This window comes from Acomys russatus, chromosome 15 (genome assembly GCF_903995435.1).
Source record: "Acomys russatus chromosome 15, mAcoRus1.1, whole genome shotgun sequence".
Classification (NCBI taxonomy): Eukaryota; Metazoa; Chordata; class Mammalia; order Rodentia; family Muridae; genus Acomys; species Acomys russatus.
The window spans coordinates 30,604,789-30,625,681 of NC_067151.1; the positions used below are offsets into that span (position 1 = coordinate 30,604,789).

Here is a 20,893-nt window from a genome sequence, read left to right on the forward strand (position 1 = left end):
CCATCCAGGAGCGCAGGTCCTCCAATGGCCAAACCTGGATACCTACTTCTCTAGACCCTTTTCCTCTGCCTCCTCTTCATCCGTCTCCCCCATCTCCTCCTCTGCAGCCCCTTTACAGAATTGCCCTCTCACCCCCACAGGGCCTGGGTTCCACTTCTAGCACCACATGATGGCTCACAACCATCTGTAACTCAAGTTCCAGGGGATCCAGACACCCTTATCACCCATGCATGTATGTGATACGTAGACATACATGCAAGCAAAAACACCCATACATATAATAAAAAAAATTTAAATTTAAAAAAGTAAAGAGAATTTCTCATCTCGTGTTCTTTCAACCTCTTTTCCCAAGCTGGTTGTCCTAAATTCCTATCGTAAGCCCATCCTTGGGACTGTTCTCACTCATTCTAGATACAAACATGTTTAATTCTTCTCATCCTTCCTTCTTACATGGGGGGGGAGGGGCGTAGTCATCTTGGGGTTTGCTTTTGTTGCTGTTTTTAACATTCTGCTTCCCGTTGCTCTCTAGTTAGTAACCTCAAAACCTTACTCGGATCATTTCACAATCTTGTTCAAAAACTTCTCCCTCATCTATGTCCAATAACTCAGACCATATGCTTCTTCAAGGCATCTGGAGGTGCAGCAAGCCCTTCTTCTCAGACTTGCTGCCCTCAAAGCTCACCTCCTTCTGTTGAACCAATTTTTAATGTACTTTTCTACTGTTCATGTTACCCAATTTTCACAAAATGCCGTAGGCTGAGACACCCAAGTGACATCATGTGTCAAGTGAGAAAAACAAGCCTTCACTCAGAAGTCCAAGCACCACTGAACAGACCGGAGCAAGCGTGTATACAGAGCTCAGGACCCTGACTGTGGAACTGGGCATAAAGCTTCTCTTTTTTAAATTTAATTTTTACTGTGAGGAATTTTATACCTGTCATATTTACATCATCTCCATCCCTCCCTATCTCCTTCCATCTCTTTCTATATCCCCCCAAGACCATCTCTAAAACCCATCACTTTATCTTTAATTTTATTGTTACATATATGTATATATTTGTATATATACATACACATATGTATATATAACGTAGTTTGTTGAGTCCATTTGGTGTTAGTAGTATGTAGCTGTGTCTATGGCTGATGCTAGAGACTGGATAACTTATGGGGGGGGGGCGTCATCCGGGGAGAAGGGAGCCTCCGGCTCTCAGCCATCATTACTGCCTGTAGCTCTTCACACAAAGCTTTCTTAAAACATGGTATCCTACAGCCTGGTCTACAAAGCAAGTCCACGATAGCCAAGGCTACATAGAGAACCCGTGTATTGAGAACAAAACAAAACCCAAAACAACAACAACAACAACAACGAAATGCCATCCTGGTCCACTGGGTTCCTCAGTGCTCCATGACCCAGTCTTCTCATGCAACTTAGCTGTGAAGTCAAATCATAATTAGCCTTGTTTTCTGTTCATCCAAATCCTTTTCATCTTCCAGGGTTTCACGAGTCCTGACTGACAGTACCAGAGCGTTTAACTACACCCCACTTTCTTATTCTCCCTCTCTGCCATTTTGAATCTCACTACATGAGATTCTCATTTAAGTGCTCCATCCCGTACAAACAGGTCTTAAATCTTGGGAGTTTCTGGCCTGTGTCAAGCGCCTCTATGTCCATTACGAGTGGTACTAGCTCTGTATCTAGTACGCACCGCATGCCCAGACTTTCCTAAATGGCCAGGCATTTCGCTTATTCTGTTCTACTTTGTTTCACTTTGGTGTGAAGGGTGCTGTGTCTTGTCTGTAGAAGAGGAAACCTCTTGAGTTCTACCCTTTTGTCACCCCCCGCTGTGGCCCAGCCCCTTTAGCTTTCACTGACTTGGTACCATTAACAGTGTGAGTGTAGTGATGAATCCAACTCAAGGATCTTCTGAGCAACTACAAACTCATTCTTTATTGTAAATAGCATTTTAATTTAGGCATAGTTAATATGGATATGTTTGTTAAGTTATTACTTTAATTGAATTTGGCCCTTTCTTTAAAAACTGGCTGCCATCCCTCAGTTGGATTCTACGCTAATGTATATAAGATTAAAGAAAAGAAGGAAAAGGAGGCAAGGTGGTATCAGTTATGCTTTCTATTTTTTAAGTTAAACCCTGCTCCACCTAAACTATTATAGACATGGCAAGAAAAAGAGCCGTCTAGATGGTAAATGGGAATTTAACGCCAAGTTCTTAGGCTTATTTTGGACATTTAAAATGCTGGTTCTTAGCTGGGCACAGTGGCGCATGCCTGTAATGCCAGCACTTGGGAGGCCGAGGCAGGTGGATCTCTGTTAGTTTGAGGCCAGCCTGGTCTACAGAGCCAGTCCAGGACAGTCAAGGCTACACAGAGAAACTACCTTGGCAAAAACAAACAAACAAAAACCTGGTTCTCTAAGAGTGGCTCAACTTGAAATGAAATTGGTATACTTGGTTTAAATAAAGATCCTCACTGAGGAGATGGCTCAGCAGTTACAATGCATCTTGCTTTGGCAGAGGATCCCAGTTCAGCTCCCAGCACCCACATGGGCTGCTCACATTTCACATCTGGAATGGCAGCTCCAGGGGAACCCGACCACCACTTTCTGCCTCCTTGGGGGACCTGCACTCAGGTGCTCCCCCATTAAAAACAGATAAATACAGAACACTTTATTTCTTGAAGCACTGAAGGAACACCTTTTTTTTTTTTTAACGGTATAAGTGCTATCTAAACTTCTATGCTTTCTTGTCAAAAGTCACTCCTCAATTTGTGGTCAGTGTTTTAACCCTTTCCAGCATCAGAAAGGCATCATCCTGTGACTCACAGGGCTCTTAGAGGACGAAACAAAGGCTGCACAGAACACAGGCTGGAGGCACACCTGACTGGCTTCATCTCACGCTTTGTTCATCTTAATTATCAAGACCTTTCTGGCCAGACTGTTTCCAGTTTTCTGAGTTTGAAGACGACTTGGGCCTTTGACTGTCCTGCAGTCGCTCCATCAGCTGGAAGGAGGCTCAGCCTTCTCTTTGATCCGCCATGCGGAAAATGGTGTGGTCCACCTCTGCCCTTTGCCTGCATGCGTCACAAGGTCATTTGCAACCTTTCCCGCGCCCCTCTCCCTCCTGACAGGACTCCACAAACTGCCTCCAGAAGGTGTTCCTTCACAGTGACTTGGTTTCCCTGGGGAACGGCGGTCTAGTATGTCAACTCCTCCTGTCTTGAGACTGAACTTTCCATATATTTGTTACCCGCCCAGCGATTCATTTAACAGAGTTTCTATGGGTTTCTTTGGGAAATAGATTTTTTAAAAAACTTGGATTAGAGTTACACAAAAGAAAGGAATCAATGGAGCTTATTAAAGTGCTGCTAATTCTTCACCATGGAAATTGATATAACCATTCACTGCTAAGTTGCACTGTAAGAGGGCCAAGAGAGAGGAAACTGGACATGGAGGTGACCTCCATGGCAGGAAACGTTCTGGAAAGAGCAATGATTGAACCCTAATCACTATAAAATCCAGAAGGGAATCAATACGCACCCCCCAATTCTATTTGATTTCCACTTTCTTCCGATCAGAGATTCATGCCTGGTGTTGGTGCCCAGGGAGGATACATTAGAACTCACCATCGTCCTTGTCTGTGAGGATGGTCACTGTGGCCCCTGGAAACTTTTCGCCGATCCTCCCGCCCATGGGCATGCTCAGAAGAACCTGGAAAGTCTCCTCCTCCTCGTATAGGGAGTCATCAATTATCACCACACGGCACATTTTCTCACGTTCCTCTTTGTCAAAGCGGACCACGCTGCTGTGGTCCTCAGGCCTGGAGATGTAGTCAGAGTAGGACAGCACGGATGTCCTCACGGTGCTTGTCGCTGTCCCTAGGGGCCAAGAGAACCCAAAAGGCTTCAGTGCAACCGTTACATACTGAACATGAAAACAGGGTTATGGAAAGAGCTGTTCGACTTTTGGAACTGTTATACGGCAACACCCCAGACTGCAGTTGCAACTACAGACTTGCAATTTGTGTCATTTCAAGGTCTCATTCAGGCCTACTTCACACACTGCAAACACTGGCTTTCCAGGGTTCTTCCCTGCAGTCTCTCCAACAGGCTTTCGGATCAACACCCGCAGGGCACAGTAATACCTCCTACTATTTAAAAGTTTCCCACATCCAGGCCAAGGCCACGTGCTTTCTATGTGTGTCTCGGACCTTCCGTGCATCTACTGGGTTTTAGGCTTTTGGGATGTGAGCTGTTCAGAAGTCAACACACTAGTTCGGGAACTCTGTACATATTAATGGGAACTTTCATAAAAGCCTGACATGACAACAGCATGTGGGACTTTTCCTTTTCTACTGTTTTCTCTAGAAAATGGTTTGGTATGTTAATGACTTTTGTATGTTAATCTTACATTTGTCTTATGCAAATTCACCTTTCATGGGATATTCAAAGCAAAGCACTTTGATTTGTTTGCAATGGTTATTACTAGTTTTACATTGTTAAATACTTGTTTGCTTTTTTTTTTTTTTTTAATGCTGAGAACATTTTAAAATAGAGTTTAGTTAAAAAAAAAAAATAGAGTTTAGTGCTTACGGAAGCCTTGAAGCACTTCAAGAAGATGTCTAAATCCATGTCTTTCTCGCTCTCTCTGGAGTTTGCCAAACATCAACACAGTGGGTTAGTTATCCTGGCCACTTTAGCACTAAGCCATATGCTCAGAGAAAATCTGTTCATTTCCAATGGAAATTCGCATCTACCCCTCACGTGGCTACTTAGCCATTAACCCACTTCCTTGTGTTCTCTAAAGATGGAACGTTTAGGAAAATCTCAGAGAGCCTTAGATCCATTTCCAGTTGATAACGCTTTGTCTCTTACTGCCTACATTGCCTTCTGTTTAATAAGGTTCTACAATCACATATAAAAGGTACAAAAGTTTCAATTTTGGTTTTTGATGCAACCCTACAGTTTTTGTTTTTTCTGTTTATCATCTCATAGAACCCGATGCCTGGTCTTTTTCCTAATACACAACAGAGGAAAGCTATTGGGACCCTGCTCTTACCAGCCAAACCAGCTTTAAATTAGTGTCTCTTCCGCAAACACACATTACCTTGGCCCTTGGCCCTTTCTTTCTCTTTTTGTTGTGCTAAGGCTCAAACTCACAGGCTTTGGCACTGCAGGGAAGCCACTGAGCAGCTGCTAGGGCTGTGAGATGTAGAGACAGCTCAGGCTGGCTGAGAATACTAAGAGGCTGCATCACAGACCAGGCCCCATCTCTAAGCAACCCTCTTTGACTTGAGAAGTTTGGGTGAGCTTCAGTTCCCTGCAACCTTAAAGTAGACTAAGAGACCAAAGCCTGAGGGAAGCAGCAGCAGCTTCCTGCCAAACCAGCTCAAAGAAGCTCCTAGAGATACAGCGCGGAAGCACAGTTCTTAGGGGATGCTTCAGTGTCTATGAAAAAGCACAACAAAGCCCACCCTTCAGGCTCCAACAGACAGTCGGTGGATGAGCACATTAGAGGCTGTGTCCTTGGCTCAGTGATGGAGTTACCTTGCCGTGTATAGCAGATCACCATCAGCTCCTGGCTGATGTCTCCACTCCTCCTGATAGGAATGAACAGCTCCCCCACATCTTCTTCAACCGAGTACTCAGACTGGGGAACAAACACAGTCGATTCTAAAGAGAAAACACAATTACAGTTGTTATCATTTTTTTCTTTGCTTTTCTCTTTTGGTCTCAATTTCTTACGTCAGAAACTTAAAATTTCCTAGTAGTTGATTTTGTTTTTTGTTTTGTTTTGTTTTTGTTTTGTTTTGTTTTGTTTTTAAGAATAACAGTATCTGGATAAGGATCGAGGAAGGAAGAGGTAGGCAAAACTCAGAACAGCTTTTATCTCTAGTCACCTCTTCCTTCTCGGTAAATACCAGTGCACAGTTCTTTGCAGGCCGCCTCTTCCCTCTTGTGAAAGCATGGCATCTTCCCTGGCATAACCCTAGTAGTGGAAATACCCAGCTCTACAGGACCTCGGGTCCATATGGTTGAACCTGGCCCCCAAGTCACTCAGTAGCCAGGACTGGAACCCAGACTGTGTACTGCCTACTCTATTGAAAGGGCTTCCTTTTGGATGATCCGTGACTAAAAGTGTTATATTCTTCAACTGTTTTGTCTTTATCAGCTATAAGAATACCTCTGTAGAAAAATTTTCTTTCCTAGCAGCATAGCAATTACTTGTGACATAAAAAACTATGTTTATATAACATTATAAGTCCAAACAATTCATTTTCAACATAGATGAAAGGTACATTAAGTAATATAAACAGCATAATTAAACTGTTAAAAATAGATCTACTGTGTAAAACTTTCACGATTATTTAGTTCAATAGTTTGACATTATAAACCCAAAACAGATTCTGGTATTTCTCTGAAAGTCTTAACATCCACACAGAAAACACTTCCTGATTATCTTTGAAACATTAAGCACAATTCTTCTGTGGCTATAAAAGACTCTAGAATAGCCTGCACAATTACGATGTACAACCCACCCTGCCCCGTGGCCGAGGGTAGGAAGGGTGAGAGCCCCTGTGGAGGTTTTCCAGATGCTGAGGCCTCTGGATGGGTCAGCCAAAAGGGAAGAGCCTGCAGGAAGGGGCTCACTGTTTAAGGGCTCTTGCTCTCTTGCAGAAGGATCAGGGTTCAGTTCCTAACACCTATATAAGGTGGTTCATAGCATCCTATAACTCCAGCTCTGGGGGATCTGATAGTTGGCTTCCTTGAGCACCCCCCACATATGCATACACACTGCAAAGATATAGATACACGTAAGTGAAGATTTAAAAGAATTAAGAACCAGTGAATTCTGGAGTTCATTTTTCCATCAACTCTCAGATATCCAGAGGTATGTGCAACCCTCTTCTACCTAGAGGTGGTACAGGCACTGACCCTCACTGCCCTGGGGGCCCTTAACATGCCTGGGCTTCAATCCTGCCTTGACCTTTGACCTTTGTAAAGCAATAAAGGGATGAAGTGCCTTTGAAATGACTATTTTTTCCAACGTCATTTGTTTTTTTTTTTTCAAGACTGTCTGATACATTCATTTTTAGAATACTCCCATCTTATAATGAATTATTCATTTCTCAAACACCGATTTCAACTTGCCAGGCACTATACTAGGCATGACAGATGCAGAAGTAAATGAAACTTGTGCCCTCATGGAGTTTCCTTTCTATTGGGAGATAGAAAGCCCGAAGAACATAATCAAATACATCTGAAGATACGCTAAGATATTGGGGGTAATGGGACGGAAGGAAAACCAAGTGTCAGGGGATGAGCGTGCTGGGTGGTGCACAATACTTAGGAAAGTCACAGGAAGTATTCCTGGAAAATCGAGCTAGGGTGGGGAGTAGGCCACGAGAAGCCCAAGTGAAGAGCAGAGAATTCCAGACAAAGGGATTGCTTGTGAAATGAGCCCAAGGGCAGGAAGCAAGCAGCAGGCAGAATAGTGTGCTCAGAGCACCATGGGCCAGGAGGGAGAGGGGATGGTTGGATGGGCGTGCAAATGACACAGCCACTTCAACTGCTGGGAAGATTTCTGTTTCCACTCTGATTAGGATGCAGAAAAAAGCGAGTCTACCCAATGGGATGAGGCTAATGAAATGTTATAGCTCATTAGCGTAATGAAGTCCAGCCGCCTTTACCCTGACTGCTGTGGTTTCCTTTTTCTACAGTGCTCTGTGACTAATCAGTGCCTTAGTTAGGAGTTCTATTGCTGTGATAATGGTCGAAAGTGAGTTGGGGAGGAAGGGGTTTGTTGCAGTTCACACCTCCCAGGTCACACTCCATCACTGAGGGAAGTGGGAGCCTGGAGGCAGGAACTGAAGCCAAGGCCACGGAGAAGTGTTGCTTACTGGCTTCCTCCCATGGCTTGCTCAGTCAGCTTTGTTATCCAGGTCAGGAACACCTGACCAGGACCCTCAATGGAGTAGGGTCACCTTCATTGTTCATAAATCAATAAATGAATCAGAGTCTTGCCCACAGGCCAATCTGATGGGAGTATTTCCTCAGATGAGGCCCACCCTTTCCAAATGACTCTGGCTTGGGTTAAGTCAACAAAACACTAGGCAGAGTAGTTGGCATCAAATCCACCGTGGACCAACATCCCCAGCCCTTCTCCTGTGCTGGAAAGCAGGCAAAGGCGTGGGGACATGTAATGGTGGGAAAGAGAGGAAGGCTCAGGTACGCCCTGATGGAGGTTGGTGCATAGGAAAGCTGTCCCGTGCAAGCGAGAAGGAGGACCTCCGAAAGGGCTGTGCACAGCTGGGCTTTTCAGGTCCAGAATTAAAATCGGGGACAAAAATTAGGGAAGCTCACGTGCTGACCATGTTGGGTCTCCACTGTAGGTCTGGTTTTCTGGCTGCTATAAAGAGTGGGTCACAGCTTTGTTGTTGTGGGTGGTGGTGGTGGAGGAGGCTTTTCAAGACAGGATTTCTCTGTGTAGTCTCAGCTGTCCTGGAACTCTCTTTGTATACAAGGCTGGACTCGAACTCAGTGAGCTCCACCGGCCTCTGCCTCCCGAGTGCTGGGATTAAAGGTGTGAGCCACCACCACCCCAGCTGGGTCACAGGTAGTCCTGTTTCCACGTTCAGGATCCCCAGGTGAAATCATTCAAAGGCATTGGTCATTGGTGGCGACGCTGGGCTCTGATGTGTTTTATGAGCTTAAGTTCCAGCAGCTGCGTGATAGGCATGACGCAGGACGAGCTGAAATGAAGGCCCTGGTTTTAAGAGTTTGTCACCATCCAGGCAGGAGTGTCCAGGTGACAAGGACCAGGAGATAAGGAGAGTTGATACAGTGTGGCGGTGAAGCGGGTGTCTCATAAACAGAGACACACAGGAGTTCGTTCTCTGGATGAAATGGTATGTGAGAGAAAGCCAAGGGACCCAAGACGACTCAAATGCAACCTTGGTCAGTCTTTTACAGATAAAGCTGCCATTTTTAAAAGGAGGGGAACACTATACGGAGGTCAGATTTGGGAAACCTGGGGTTACATTTTGGGTGTGCTAACTGGAAAGGTCTAAGTGGCCTTTCGGGTTCACCATCTCGGATTTCAGTGGAGAGGTCAGACTGGAAAACATACAGGTGTGAGAGCCACGCAGCCACCAGCCAGAGACCGGTCACAGCTGGAGCGACTGAAGCTGAAGACAATGGAGCAGGGATTAAAAAGACCAGAAGCATTAAAAAAAAAAAAAAAAAAAAAAAAAAAAAGGCTGGGCGTGGTGGCGCATGCCTTTAATCCCAGCATTTGGGAGGCAGAGGTAGGTGGATCACTGTGAGTTCGAGGCCAGCCTGGTCTACAAAAGTGAGTCCAGGACAGCCAAGGCTACACAGAGAAACCCTGTCTCAAAAAAAAAAAAAAAAAAAAAAAAGAAAGAAAGAAAAAAGACCAGAAGCTGGCAGCTCAGAAGGGCTGTGATGTATTGCATGTGTTAAGAAGAAGTGGAGGGGCAACTGTTCCAAACAGAGCTGAGGAATCTAATAAGCGGAGAGCTTAGGTCAGACTGAGAGGGGAGACACTAGAATTTGGTTATCCCCACCCACAGTCTGTACATAGTCCATCGCCATCCTGAGGGGATGGCTCCCATGGGACGAGGGCGTTGCCCAGGTCAGTCCTGCTCTAGAGGGGATCAAAGTGGCAAACTGAGGAAACGTCTTCGCTGGTTGATTTTTTCGCCCCCCCCGCTGGTTGATTTTTAAGGCAAGTTTTCACAATGGTTAAGAACTGCAGCTATAATTATCAAGTACTTTACCAAATACAAAATTTTAGCATAACCATCATCCCTATTTTAGTGTGAAACCACCTAAAGTAGCAGGGAACATGAAAATACCCAGTGGAAAGGAGACCTCTTTCCATGAACTCATGGGAATTCGATTGGCGAAGGGGGGAGGGGTCTGACTTCAAGACATCCGCTGTGGCCTTCGTATGAAATGTTTCCGAACGCACATCACGTGCTAATGCTTCTGTGCCTCTAAATTCCTGTGTTGAATGTGATGGTGGAGGAGATGGGCCTTTGAGAGGCATATAGGTTTAGGGCAGCTCCTGGGTGTGCAGGCCCCATAAGGGATTAAAGATCTTATAAAAGCAATGCAGAGATCTTTCTTCACCTGTAGGCAAGGACTGCTGAGTGATGCAGGAGGTGAATGTCTGTGAGCCGGGAGGGCCCTCATCAAGAACCGAGTATACTAGCCCAAGCTTGGTCTGCTTGTTCGATTTTAGCCTTGCTGGAGATGGAGTCCGGGGTCTCAGACACACTCAGCAATCCATCTCCTCCCAGCGCTGCACCTTGAGCTCAGAGTCTTAATCCTCCACAATGGTGAGGAATAGACAGATACTATTTTCTGTCTTATGAAAGTCACTCAATCTGTGATATTTTGTTACAAAAGCTGGGGCTGACTAAGCCAGGGTTAATCACGCACAACTTTTTTTTTTTTTCTCTGCACTGCAAACTGTTGTCCTGGGACCTCTTAAGGAAGTATGTTGCACGTGAGGGGCTGTAATTCAGCAGCGCCTCTAAGATTTAAGCCTGGAGGACTTAAGATTTGGTTCCTTTGGCACCCTGTGACCCACGCACATGGGCTTATACAAATCAGAACTTCTACCCAGGGCCCCTGGGCTTGAACTGTAAATAAAGAAGAAAGCTGGGTGTCCGGCCAATGGCCTCAGACCTGGAATTCACTCCACCATTTGATCTGACAGGAGGTAAATAGGCCCATATCAAGTTCAGGTCTTCTGTTGACCCAACTTTTAACAGAAGTATGTAACCTGTGGCAGAAACTATAAAAGGATATCAGAAAGAGAATGGATGGTTTCTGTGGCTGCCATTTAGATTAACATGATTTTTCCACTTCATTTTACTTATACAGTGGAACGGTATACACAGGCAGCCTCAAGTAAGCACAGCTTTTTATGACTGGCGTGTTTAAGAGCACCGTTCTTGCACCAGTCTATAAATGCAGTTGGCCAATACTTACAGAGTGCTGTTGTTGTTGTTGTTGTTATTATTATTATTATTATTATTATTATTATAGTGTAAACACTCCACATGTATTGACTGGCTTTATTTGTGCAGTAACTATTGAGGTAAGAACCTTCGGGTTGACATTTTTTGCTGTGAGGATACAAGACACACAGAGAGGTCAAATAACCTACTGCAGGTCAAGTGGGGAGGTGCTGACATTGGATCTGAACTCACAAAAGCCATCTCAAGGCTCATGTTCATAACCACCATGGGTTGCCCAGTGTGCTCCCCAAAGGAAGCTATGCTAGGTGAGAGGGACACTGCTAACACAGGAGTGAAAGCTAGCCTGACATCAAGAAAAAGAGGTTTACATCATGGTAAGGTGGGGAAAAGTCAGGGAGAGGGGAAAAGATGAAATGAGAGCTAGAAGCAAGTAGTTAGAGCAGTGGTTCTCAACCATGGGTCATGACCCCTTTGGGGCCAAACAGCCCTTTCAACAGGGGCCACATATCAGATATATACATTATGATTCATAACACTAGTAAAATTACAGTTATGAAGTAGCAATGAAAATAATTTTATGGCTGAGGGTCATGACATACTGTCTTAAAGGGTCACAGTACTCCTTTAAGAGAAGACAATTTCCTATACATTTTCTTTCCGATAACATGACTAACACGCATTAGCATAGACAGAGAACATACAAAGGTATATATCATAAAAGTGCCCATGTGAAATCCCATCCACTCAATAGGTTGAAACCTTAAGAGTCCCCACAATGGTAGAAGTGAGGGCTACCTGTGGGATCAGTGCATTCTCAAGAAGTGACCAGAAGCCAGGAGGAGAAAGACCAACAGCAGGGCTGTGCTCTCAAGCACTAGAACGGCTACTCGGGAGGATTACAAACGACAGAAAGATCAGCACTCATTACTTATGGCTAGTTTCAGGTTTGGTAGAGAAAAAAACAGAAAGTCTAGGCTTCGCATCTTGGTTTTCTGCTCCACTCTTATGACTGTACTGAATTATCCTTCTGACAATAAATGTGAGCTATTTTCCCACGTTCAGGCAAATGTGAACACTTTTTTACTCTGAAAGATAAATGTGGACAGAGTGAGTGTATCCTCTATTCACCGGCACGGCTATGCACCAAAGCAAGCCCTCTGCTTTGGCACTGCAGTTTTTATTTTTAAGTTTTGACTACGCTACAACTTAGGGGGGAAAAGTGCCTTCAGTTCTTAGAAATAAAGTTGTAGCCATGGTTGAGAGACAATATTCCTCCTGTTCTTTCTCTTCACTACACTGTACAGATGAAAAAAATTACAAAAAACACGACAGAACAAATCACCTTCTAAAACTCTCTCACAATAGCTGAAGAAGAGGACTTGGGGCATGGATGAAAGCACTGAGTGTCCCCCGCCTTGAGAGGATCTGGCATGTCTGAAAACAACCCAGAAGGCGTTCCGGTAGTCCTCAGGCCACTGAAGCCCTTTTAGACTAGCCAACCAGTGTACGCAGTGAGGACGTGTCTGAATACTGCCGTTGATGTTTGAACTTTGACGTTTCTCTTACACTTAGTTTTTTGTTTTCCTTCTAAAGTGGACCATGTTAATGCAGATCATTTTAAAAAGGAGTTTGGGAACGACACAGATAAAAACAGTGAGCCTAACTCACATACAATATGATACAAGTTCATATCAGGACAGTAGAACGTCCAAAAATTAACTTTTGAATGTCGTGGTTAAAATGACTTGTTCTTAACCAAGTATGAATGTTATGCTGGCACATACATATGCGTACCACATGCATGCAGGAGCCCATAGGTGCCAGAAGCAGGCATCAGATTCCCTGGAGCTGGAGATACAGGTGATTGTGAGCCACTGTGTGGGTGCTGGGAATTGAACCAGGTCCTCTGCAAGAGCAGTAAGTACTCTTAGCTGCTGCGCCATTCCTAGAACCATGCTTATGTCTTTACAATATTAGGCAGTAACTCAATTTGATTCCACCAAAAATATTTATAGAGACCAAATAGTTGATCTACTTGTTCATGATTATATAATCAGGGAAATATCAAAATGACCTGATCAATATAAGTTTACAGGCATTTCAGGTGTAATAAGCAAAATAATTATATAAAAATGGGCTTTCTAGCCGGGCGTGGTGGCGCAGGCCTTTAATCCCAGCACTCGGGAGGCAGAGGCAGGCAGATCGCTGTGAGTTCAAGGCCAGCCTGGTCTACAAAGTGAGTCCAGGATGGCCAAGGCTACACAGAGAAACCCTGTCTCAAAAAACCAAAAAAAAAAAAAAAAAAAAAAAAAAAAAATGGGCTTTCTATTTTTTTCTATGTATTTATACTCAAATACTGAGATGTGTTTTCTAAGTAAATATACAGAAAATTCATTTTATTATGGCTAGAGATTATGAAGTAAAAAGAGAATAGGACCTATTTTTTTTTAAAAAAAACTTTAGCTCTTACATATTTTCCTTTAATAGAAACAAAAGTGTTAACTACCAGTTAATTTTTTTTGTGTGTTTCTAAGAGTAAGAAACAGTGGTATCGTTTGAGATATAGGATTTAACAGACAGAAAACTAAGAATCATTATCCTGAAAAACCTCTCAAACCTGGCTTAAGGCTGGAGCGATTGTTCAGCGCTGTTAAGAGTACTGGCAGCTTTTGCAGAGGACTTGGGTTCAGTTCTCAGAACAAACGTCTGTAACCCAGGTTCCAGAGGACCTGACGCCCTCTTCTGGCTGCCACGGGCACTGCATGGAAGTGATGTTTAATGCATGGAGGCAAACCACCCACACGTATAAAAAAAGGAAATAAATCTCTAACACACTTTTAAATGGGGTAGATGGACCTTCTATGGCTCAGTATTTATCATGGCACGCAGCACTCTATACTATCAGCTGATGGAATACGGTCACAAGAGCACAGGGTTACCAGGCACCTGTACGGTCTCGCCTGCATCTCCAGCACTTAGCAGAATCCCTGGTATCTACAGAAGAAGCTCAGTAAACCTTTGACTACACCAGTACATAATACAAGGACTAAAATGCTCTTGTTTTCTTGGTTTTTTTTTTGTTTTTTGTTTTTGTTTTTTTTTTTTAGGACATGTGGGTTTATTTGCTGATGCTAATATATTCCAGGTTTGAAAGTGGAAACATTTAAAAGCTAGGAGTTGCTGCTGTGACCTACATGTGCAACTGTACCCCTGTTGCATTTGCAAAGGCACACTGACTGGGATTTGGGATTTCACTTCCTTTCTGGTAGCATGAAATGATGAAAGCTCATGACTCAAGGTAGAAGGAGGGTGTGGTTAAGAGGGAGAAAAATGCATGTAATTAACACATATCCATCTTAATACATTTACTTCTTAAATACTGCCCTTTATATTCATTGGCTGGTGGGCCGAGTGGAAGTAAATTCCTTGAGCCCCAGAGAGATCACTGATGAACTGTCACAAAAATCACAGAATTAAGAGTAGTAAGTTTAGAACGAGATAAACTTGCCGAGCTCTTGGTGTGTTGCGGGGCTCACGAAAGGCACCCAACAGAAGGGTGGGTTGCTGTTCTGAATGTTATTTTACCCTGCCTGTAGACATCGGGGTGGGGAGCAGGTGGGGTGGTGAAAGGGTATAGCAGTGACCTGAAATGGCCCCCTCAGGTTCCCCTGTCTTCTGGAAATCAAGCGAGATGGCTACTGCTCACAGTCCAGCCCGGAGATGATGGTTCTCTCCGTGGAAGACAGTTGCTGCCACTGGATGTAATTTCATAGGGGACTCTCCTTCACACACAGAGCAACAGTCAATGCCAGCGAGAATCAAACAAAACAAATACGCATGGTGGGCTTCCTCGGGGACCAGGGGATGCCTTCTCAATCTTCTCACCCAGAAAAGAAGTTCAGTGTGCCATGGTGCTTAAGTCCCTTCCCAGCTAGGACTTCCCATGTAAAAAAAAAAAAAAAAAAAAAGAATAATTCTGTGGGGACAAACTCAGACAGAAAAGGAAAAGAAAATGATGAGTGAGGCTGAAGTCACGTGACCAAGCAGCTGCCTTCTCCTGTGTGGCACCCGCCCCCCCATGGGCCATGGGCGATGCCTGGAACCTGAAAAGTTATTGACACTGTTGAGAAGTCTGTCCTTCCTTTATTCTAGTTTTCCTCTCTGAATGACAGGCTTCACGTTATAAGGAAATTGAATTCATTGATGTGTTCAGTAAGCACGGGAATCTATTAGTCTAGAAGGTTGCCACTGCCCACGTTCACAGCAGAATGTTAAAGTCATTCTCCACCTCCGCCACAGCTTAGTGAATAACCTGAGAGTCTCCTTGCCACCCTATGTCTTCATGCAGCAAAATGTGTCTACTCTAGGCTAGAAGCGCCTTCTGATGGTCAAACTGCCTCCAGACGGTCCCTTCCCAAGGGACAAGGCAGGAACCAGCTGTCCGCACAGCTTGGAAATGTACCGCTACTGTGTTTAGGACCATCTTCAAATTCCCAGGGGAGTCCTGGGGCACCCGCACTGGTGTTTGCCACTCAAGCCTGCCGCAGCATGGATGCCACAGGCACCCGAGGACTGGACCTAGTCTTGAGGTGAAGATAGAGGGTCATGACTGATGACAGTGCTGCAGAGGGCCACAGATACCGACAGGCAGGGCAGGAATTTGACATTGCCCATGTTAGCAGGGAGTATGGCTTCACATTAAATAAATGAGCAACACAGGGTATGTGTTTGCAGGTGAATGCAGATGCTCATGTATGTAGTAAAATGCACTTAAAGTCCTTCCCTAAGTCACAACTATTCAATTAAATGCTATAAATATATAGGGAAATTTTTAATAGCCTAGTTATGAATATGTGAGGTCCAGGGTATATGGATGTACATGTTCGCAAGAGTGCTTCCTTTGTTTTAAAAACCCATTACTCAGGCATGTCACTGGTAGAAAGAGACACTCTCACCTTATAGTTAGGAATGTGGAAATAAGTTTAAAGTCTTATCCCTTAAGGTAAACGATAGCAATTTTACTAAATGGCAAGTTAAATCTCAAAAGCTAGCTTCCAGCTTAAACTAATGGAGCAGCTTTAATGTATTAAGGTTGTGATAGTAGTGTTTAAAAGAGAAAAATGTTATTATTGAAGTATAGCCCCAGAGCTACAGACTAGAGGACAGTTTAATTATTTATCCACAGATTAAGCAGATGCAATTAATATTAAATATTCTTAAATGAAACTCATAATTGTTAGGAAGCTTCATATTTGACTCGAGGCAGAGAATTAGTTAGGTTTGGGATGCTGGACGCCTCTGGTTTTGATTCTGCCTCTTTAATTATGCTTAGTCTTTTAACACAGAGATTTGCATATGAGTCCTCACTTTATTAATTCAGCAGATTGTATCTCTGTAGAGCGCTTAAGAATTTTTGGATTGACAAAATAAAGCCGGCTGTTAGCTTAAATGAAAGAAAGTCATGTCTGGTTTCTGACAGAATTTCAAGTTTAAAAGGTTTCTGTAAATGCCAGGCCTCAAAAAAGCCATTTACCACCCCCCCCATGTGCTCCCCCAACTCAAATACATCGAGACAAACCAGAGTTGTAGTCAGGGGCAGGAAAAGATCAAATTACAAGACCGTTAACGTTCCTTTTTCACCACGTCAGGCTAAGGGGTATACACTGGCAAGGAAAGTAACCTAAGAGAAATTGGGAGCAGCAGCTCAGGGCTCTTCACCACAGGAAGGGCTGGGTGGGGGCAACGGGGTGAACATGGGCTATGGCTTGAATGCCATACCACAAAGGTGGAAATAATAAAATACGGGGAACTATTTCAGCCCAAGAGGCTCTGGTTCAAAAACCATTTGGTTAAAAGCTATTCCCAGCCACCGGAAAGACTTTAGAGCTGATGAACTGGTGCCACAAAAATGGCAGGAAGCACACTGGTTCTTCGACTAGAACGTCGATTGTGGAAAGGACCCCGAGTCAGGGCCGCCGCTGCGGTTAACCTACTTAAAGATGCAGCGTCCCTTCATTGTTGTTATGATTCCTTCTTTCCATCAATACATCCAAGAATTCTAAAGAATCTAGACATTCCTGATATAGAAAGTTCAAACACCTCTATAAGAAAGACCCTCTGTCATAAAAGCCCAGCAACAATGACATAAGGGAGGCGAAGACCTCTCTCACCATCGCCCGGGTCGACGATCTCCACCGTAGTCACTGTGGGAAACTCCAGCACAGCCAGCACCGGCTCGGAGAGCACTACCTGGAAGGTCTCCGAGTGCTCGTGTTCGCCGTCACTCAGGATCCGCACTCTCCACGAGGCCCTGGCCTGGCCAGGGTTGAACTGCACCTGCTTCTGAGCTTTGCCCTTGAAGTCTCTGTCTTTTTCTGCAGTCCCATCCCTTGTGCTGATGCCTGCAGAAACAACGTGATTCATTCATTTTAGACTACCTGGGTTCGTTCCCTCTTTTTCTTTGCTTCATTGGTGGGCATCCAGCTCTGCCTTAATTGCTTAGAAAAGTACCAGAGGCAAAAACAACAACAAAAACAAACAAACAAACAGAACATTGCCTTGGCGTGCTTACCTAACATTACTTTGGATATATCTGAATATATCACAGGCTGTTCATCTTAAGTTGAGGGTGAAAATAAAGGCGCTGTTAAAAAGCATATGTCTTATGGTCCTCAGAAAAACACCAGACAGATAACTACTTCACATACGCATCTGCTCCAGGAGCAGGGAGCTCATGCCTTAGTTAATGAATGCCAAAGGATAAAGGGCCCACAACAAATGTCACAGTGCTGGTTAAGTTCTGCAGATTTCCCATTAGTGTCCTGTTCCTAGTGCACACAGGGGGAGCTGTCAATACTCCTTGGATTCCCTACAATCACCAAGGCATGAGCAACAGACCCCTGCTAGTTGGCCTCTGCCAGCTTCTGTCTACTTGGTGGAATTTCCTTTCAATCGCAAAGCACCCTTTCCAGGACATTCAAAGGACAGTTCAAGCCAACAAGGAATCCATACAACACAAGGCATACCCTCCAGTGTCAGCCATGTTTATCCACAGGATGGCAAAGCCATCTGCCTGATGAAAGGCAGGTCACAATACCAAATCCCCATTGTTGCTACTGAAAACACAGTGTTCACTTCAGCAATTAAAGGAAGCTACCTTAGTGTCTTCACGGACATGGAAAAACAGTGCAGGGCTGAGGCAAGTGCTCTTGGCTTGAGAAAATGGATTTTGCTCCCTCTCAGCCACACAGCAGGAGAATGCAAACCAATGATCACGTTAGCCACTCTCAGCCTTGTGGGACACTCTGGTGAAGGGGTTATCAGTGTGGGCCCTGGGACTTTGACTATGTGGGAATATCACATTTTCTCTCTTTGCTCACCTGTAAAGTATAATGGTGGTTTTTGTTTTTTGTTTTTACGGGGTTAAGATCTGTAGGGTATTGGGAGCTAGCCCTGGCAGATGGAAGGACTCAACATGCATTAACAACCCACTAACAACCAGTTTCATTTTGTGGGCCCATTGCCTTATGTGGTCATGACTCAAGGTCTTGGGGCAGCTAGTGAATGAAGGGTTACAAAGAGAGAGAGAAATTGGTAAAGCACTCCTGTGGGCTTAATAAATGTTTGATGACCAGTATCAATAGATCCATGAGATGCAAAAAACTGTGTTTAATACAAATGCACACTTAGTTCATTAGTGGAGCGTAAGAATTTGCTATATGCCGCAGAGATATCAGCATGTTCAATGGCTGCTGCAGAGACACAGACGCAACTTAGATGGTCATGAAAGGGGATTATGGTTCACAGGCACAATGGGATTTCATACGGCTACAAAGAACCATGACATCATCACAGGATAACGTGATGGATAATGTGATAAACAGAAATGGAAATCCTTATGGTAAAAGATATAATCAAGAGTCAGAAAAGCAGCACAAGGGTTTTCTTCAATGTGAAATCTAGGTGTGTGTGTGTGTGTGTGTGTGTGTGTGTGTGTGTGTGTGTGTGTAAGCTGTGAAAGTATAAAGGAGAGTCAGAGAGTAGAAGATCTTCAGGGGAGTGGAGGAGTGAAGGCTCTAGAATTCACGTTGCATGAAAAAGCAGAACAGAGGCCGGGGAGAGGGCAGTGGCAGAAGCAGATGAGCAAGAACAAGGCATGACAGGTGTGTGAGAACGCCCAGCAAACCCATTACTTTATATGTCATCTTAAGGGTTAATTTTCAAAAGCCTGTTACAGTTTGAACATGAGATGCTCTCTCGGACCACTGCTTTAAATGTGTGGGCTGCACCTGATGGCATTATTTTAAAGGCCGTGGGGGCCCAGCTGGCAGAAGCAAGTCAGTAGGATCAGGCCTTTGGAGGTGACAACCAAGCCTGGGGCTGGTCTAGCTCTTTCTGTTTCCTGGTCAACCTGCTCCTGCGTCCTTCCATTCACTGCCACCCGCTGCTGCACTCAAGTGATATTCTATCAGCAGCTCCAACACATTCTTAAAGTCCACAAGTGCAAGTGGAAGTTGTATTGAGGCATCCTCCTCCTCCTCCTCCTCCTCTTCCTCTTCCTCTTCCTCTTCCTCCTCCTCCTGGTAGACCTCTGTAAGTCTGCCTTGATTTAACGCGACCTCTATGCCAGCCCCTGGCGTCTAACTTCTGGGCCTTCTTCAGTGATGGCAGAATTGTACACACAGGATCTTTCTAGTATTCTTCCCCCTCGGTTTACTAAGTAGCTGTGTGAGGTAAACCAAGGAGAGCTACGGAGCCCTTGTAGAACTGTATAGTCACAGTCACAGGAAAACCATAGCTGGTCCAAAATGCATTACCATTCCACTAAAGAATAAAAGACAGAAACAAAAACAAACCAAACAAAATTGGCAGTGAGAAAAATGTAATATCTTTAAAATAATTTTACGCTGTTAAGTTTCTCAATATCATCCTTAGGAAAACTGAGCCAAAAATCACAGAAGCTCGCCAATACGGGGACACGTTGCAAATAGATAAAACCACGACTGATGATTACTGAGGTGCTCTGTTTTTACCTATTTTCTGAAATTATTCACTGTGTTTTCAGGCACAAAGCACAGCTGAGACTGACCTCTCGCTGGCAGTAAAGGTGGGCATGTGTGAGAGCAGAGTGCAGGCAGAGAGACCAAGTCCTAAAACGGGGCGCAGTATGAACGCCTACTGTGCTCTACGTATTAAACAGAATGTGAACAGCAGTCTGTGAAAGGCCAGCAAACGAAGGACCAGCAGGTGCTGCCCCGGCTGCAGGTAGACAGGACTCTTTCCAAAAATTAAAAAAAAAAAAAAAACAACTTTGTTTTTGATTTTTGAGGAAGGGTTTCACTGTGTAGCCCAGGCTGGCTTTGAGCTCAGAGAGATCCTCTTGCCTTTGCCTCCCAAATGCTGGGGTTAAAAGCATGCATCGCCATTGGCCAGCAGTTAAAATCCTATGTTTTGGTTTTGGTTTTGTGATTTTTTAAGACAGGAACAAAAATTCTTTGTCTAGCCCTGGCTATCCTGGCACTCACTCTGTACACCAGGCTGGCTTTGAACTCACAGTGATCTGCCTGCCTCTGCCTCCATGAATGCTTAGATTAATGGCATGCACCACCACTGCCACACTAAAAACCTTAATTTAAAAGTAATATCCAGAGTTCAGACATTCAGAGGAGAGCATGCATTTAGTGGACGAAGCTCTCTGTGGATAGGGACCTAATGTTCAAGGGCCGACAGGCCATCCAGTGCAAGTTCAAAGTGACCATTCCAGTTACAACCCTTTTATTTTGCCAATATCTTCCCAGCTTCCTATTATGAGTAAGCATTTCCCTACACAAAGCTCTCCTGCATTTATCAGCCCTAATAATGGGTGTTTC

The 20,893-nt window shown here is 44.3% G+C and overlaps 1 protein-coding gene across 1 annotated transcript in view; it reads right to left on the reverse strand.

Moving 5' to 3' along the window:
* The window catches only part of Frem2 (FRAS1 related extracellular matrix 2), a 135,295-nt gene that overhangs the window by 57,203 nt on the left and 57,199 nt on the right, over window positions 1–20,893 (reverse strand). Inside the window, exons 4-6 of the mRNA XM_051157132.1 lie at window positions 17,195–17,425; window positions 5,560–5,685; window positions 3,640–3,891 (exon numbers count right to left, since the gene is read on the reverse strand). Coding sequence (XP_051013089.1) covers window positions 3,640–3,891; window positions 5,560–5,685; window positions 17,195–17,425 — 609 coding nt within the window. The remainder of the gene's footprint in view (window positions 1–3,639; window positions 3,892–5,559; window positions 5,686–17,194; window positions 17,426–20,893) is intronic.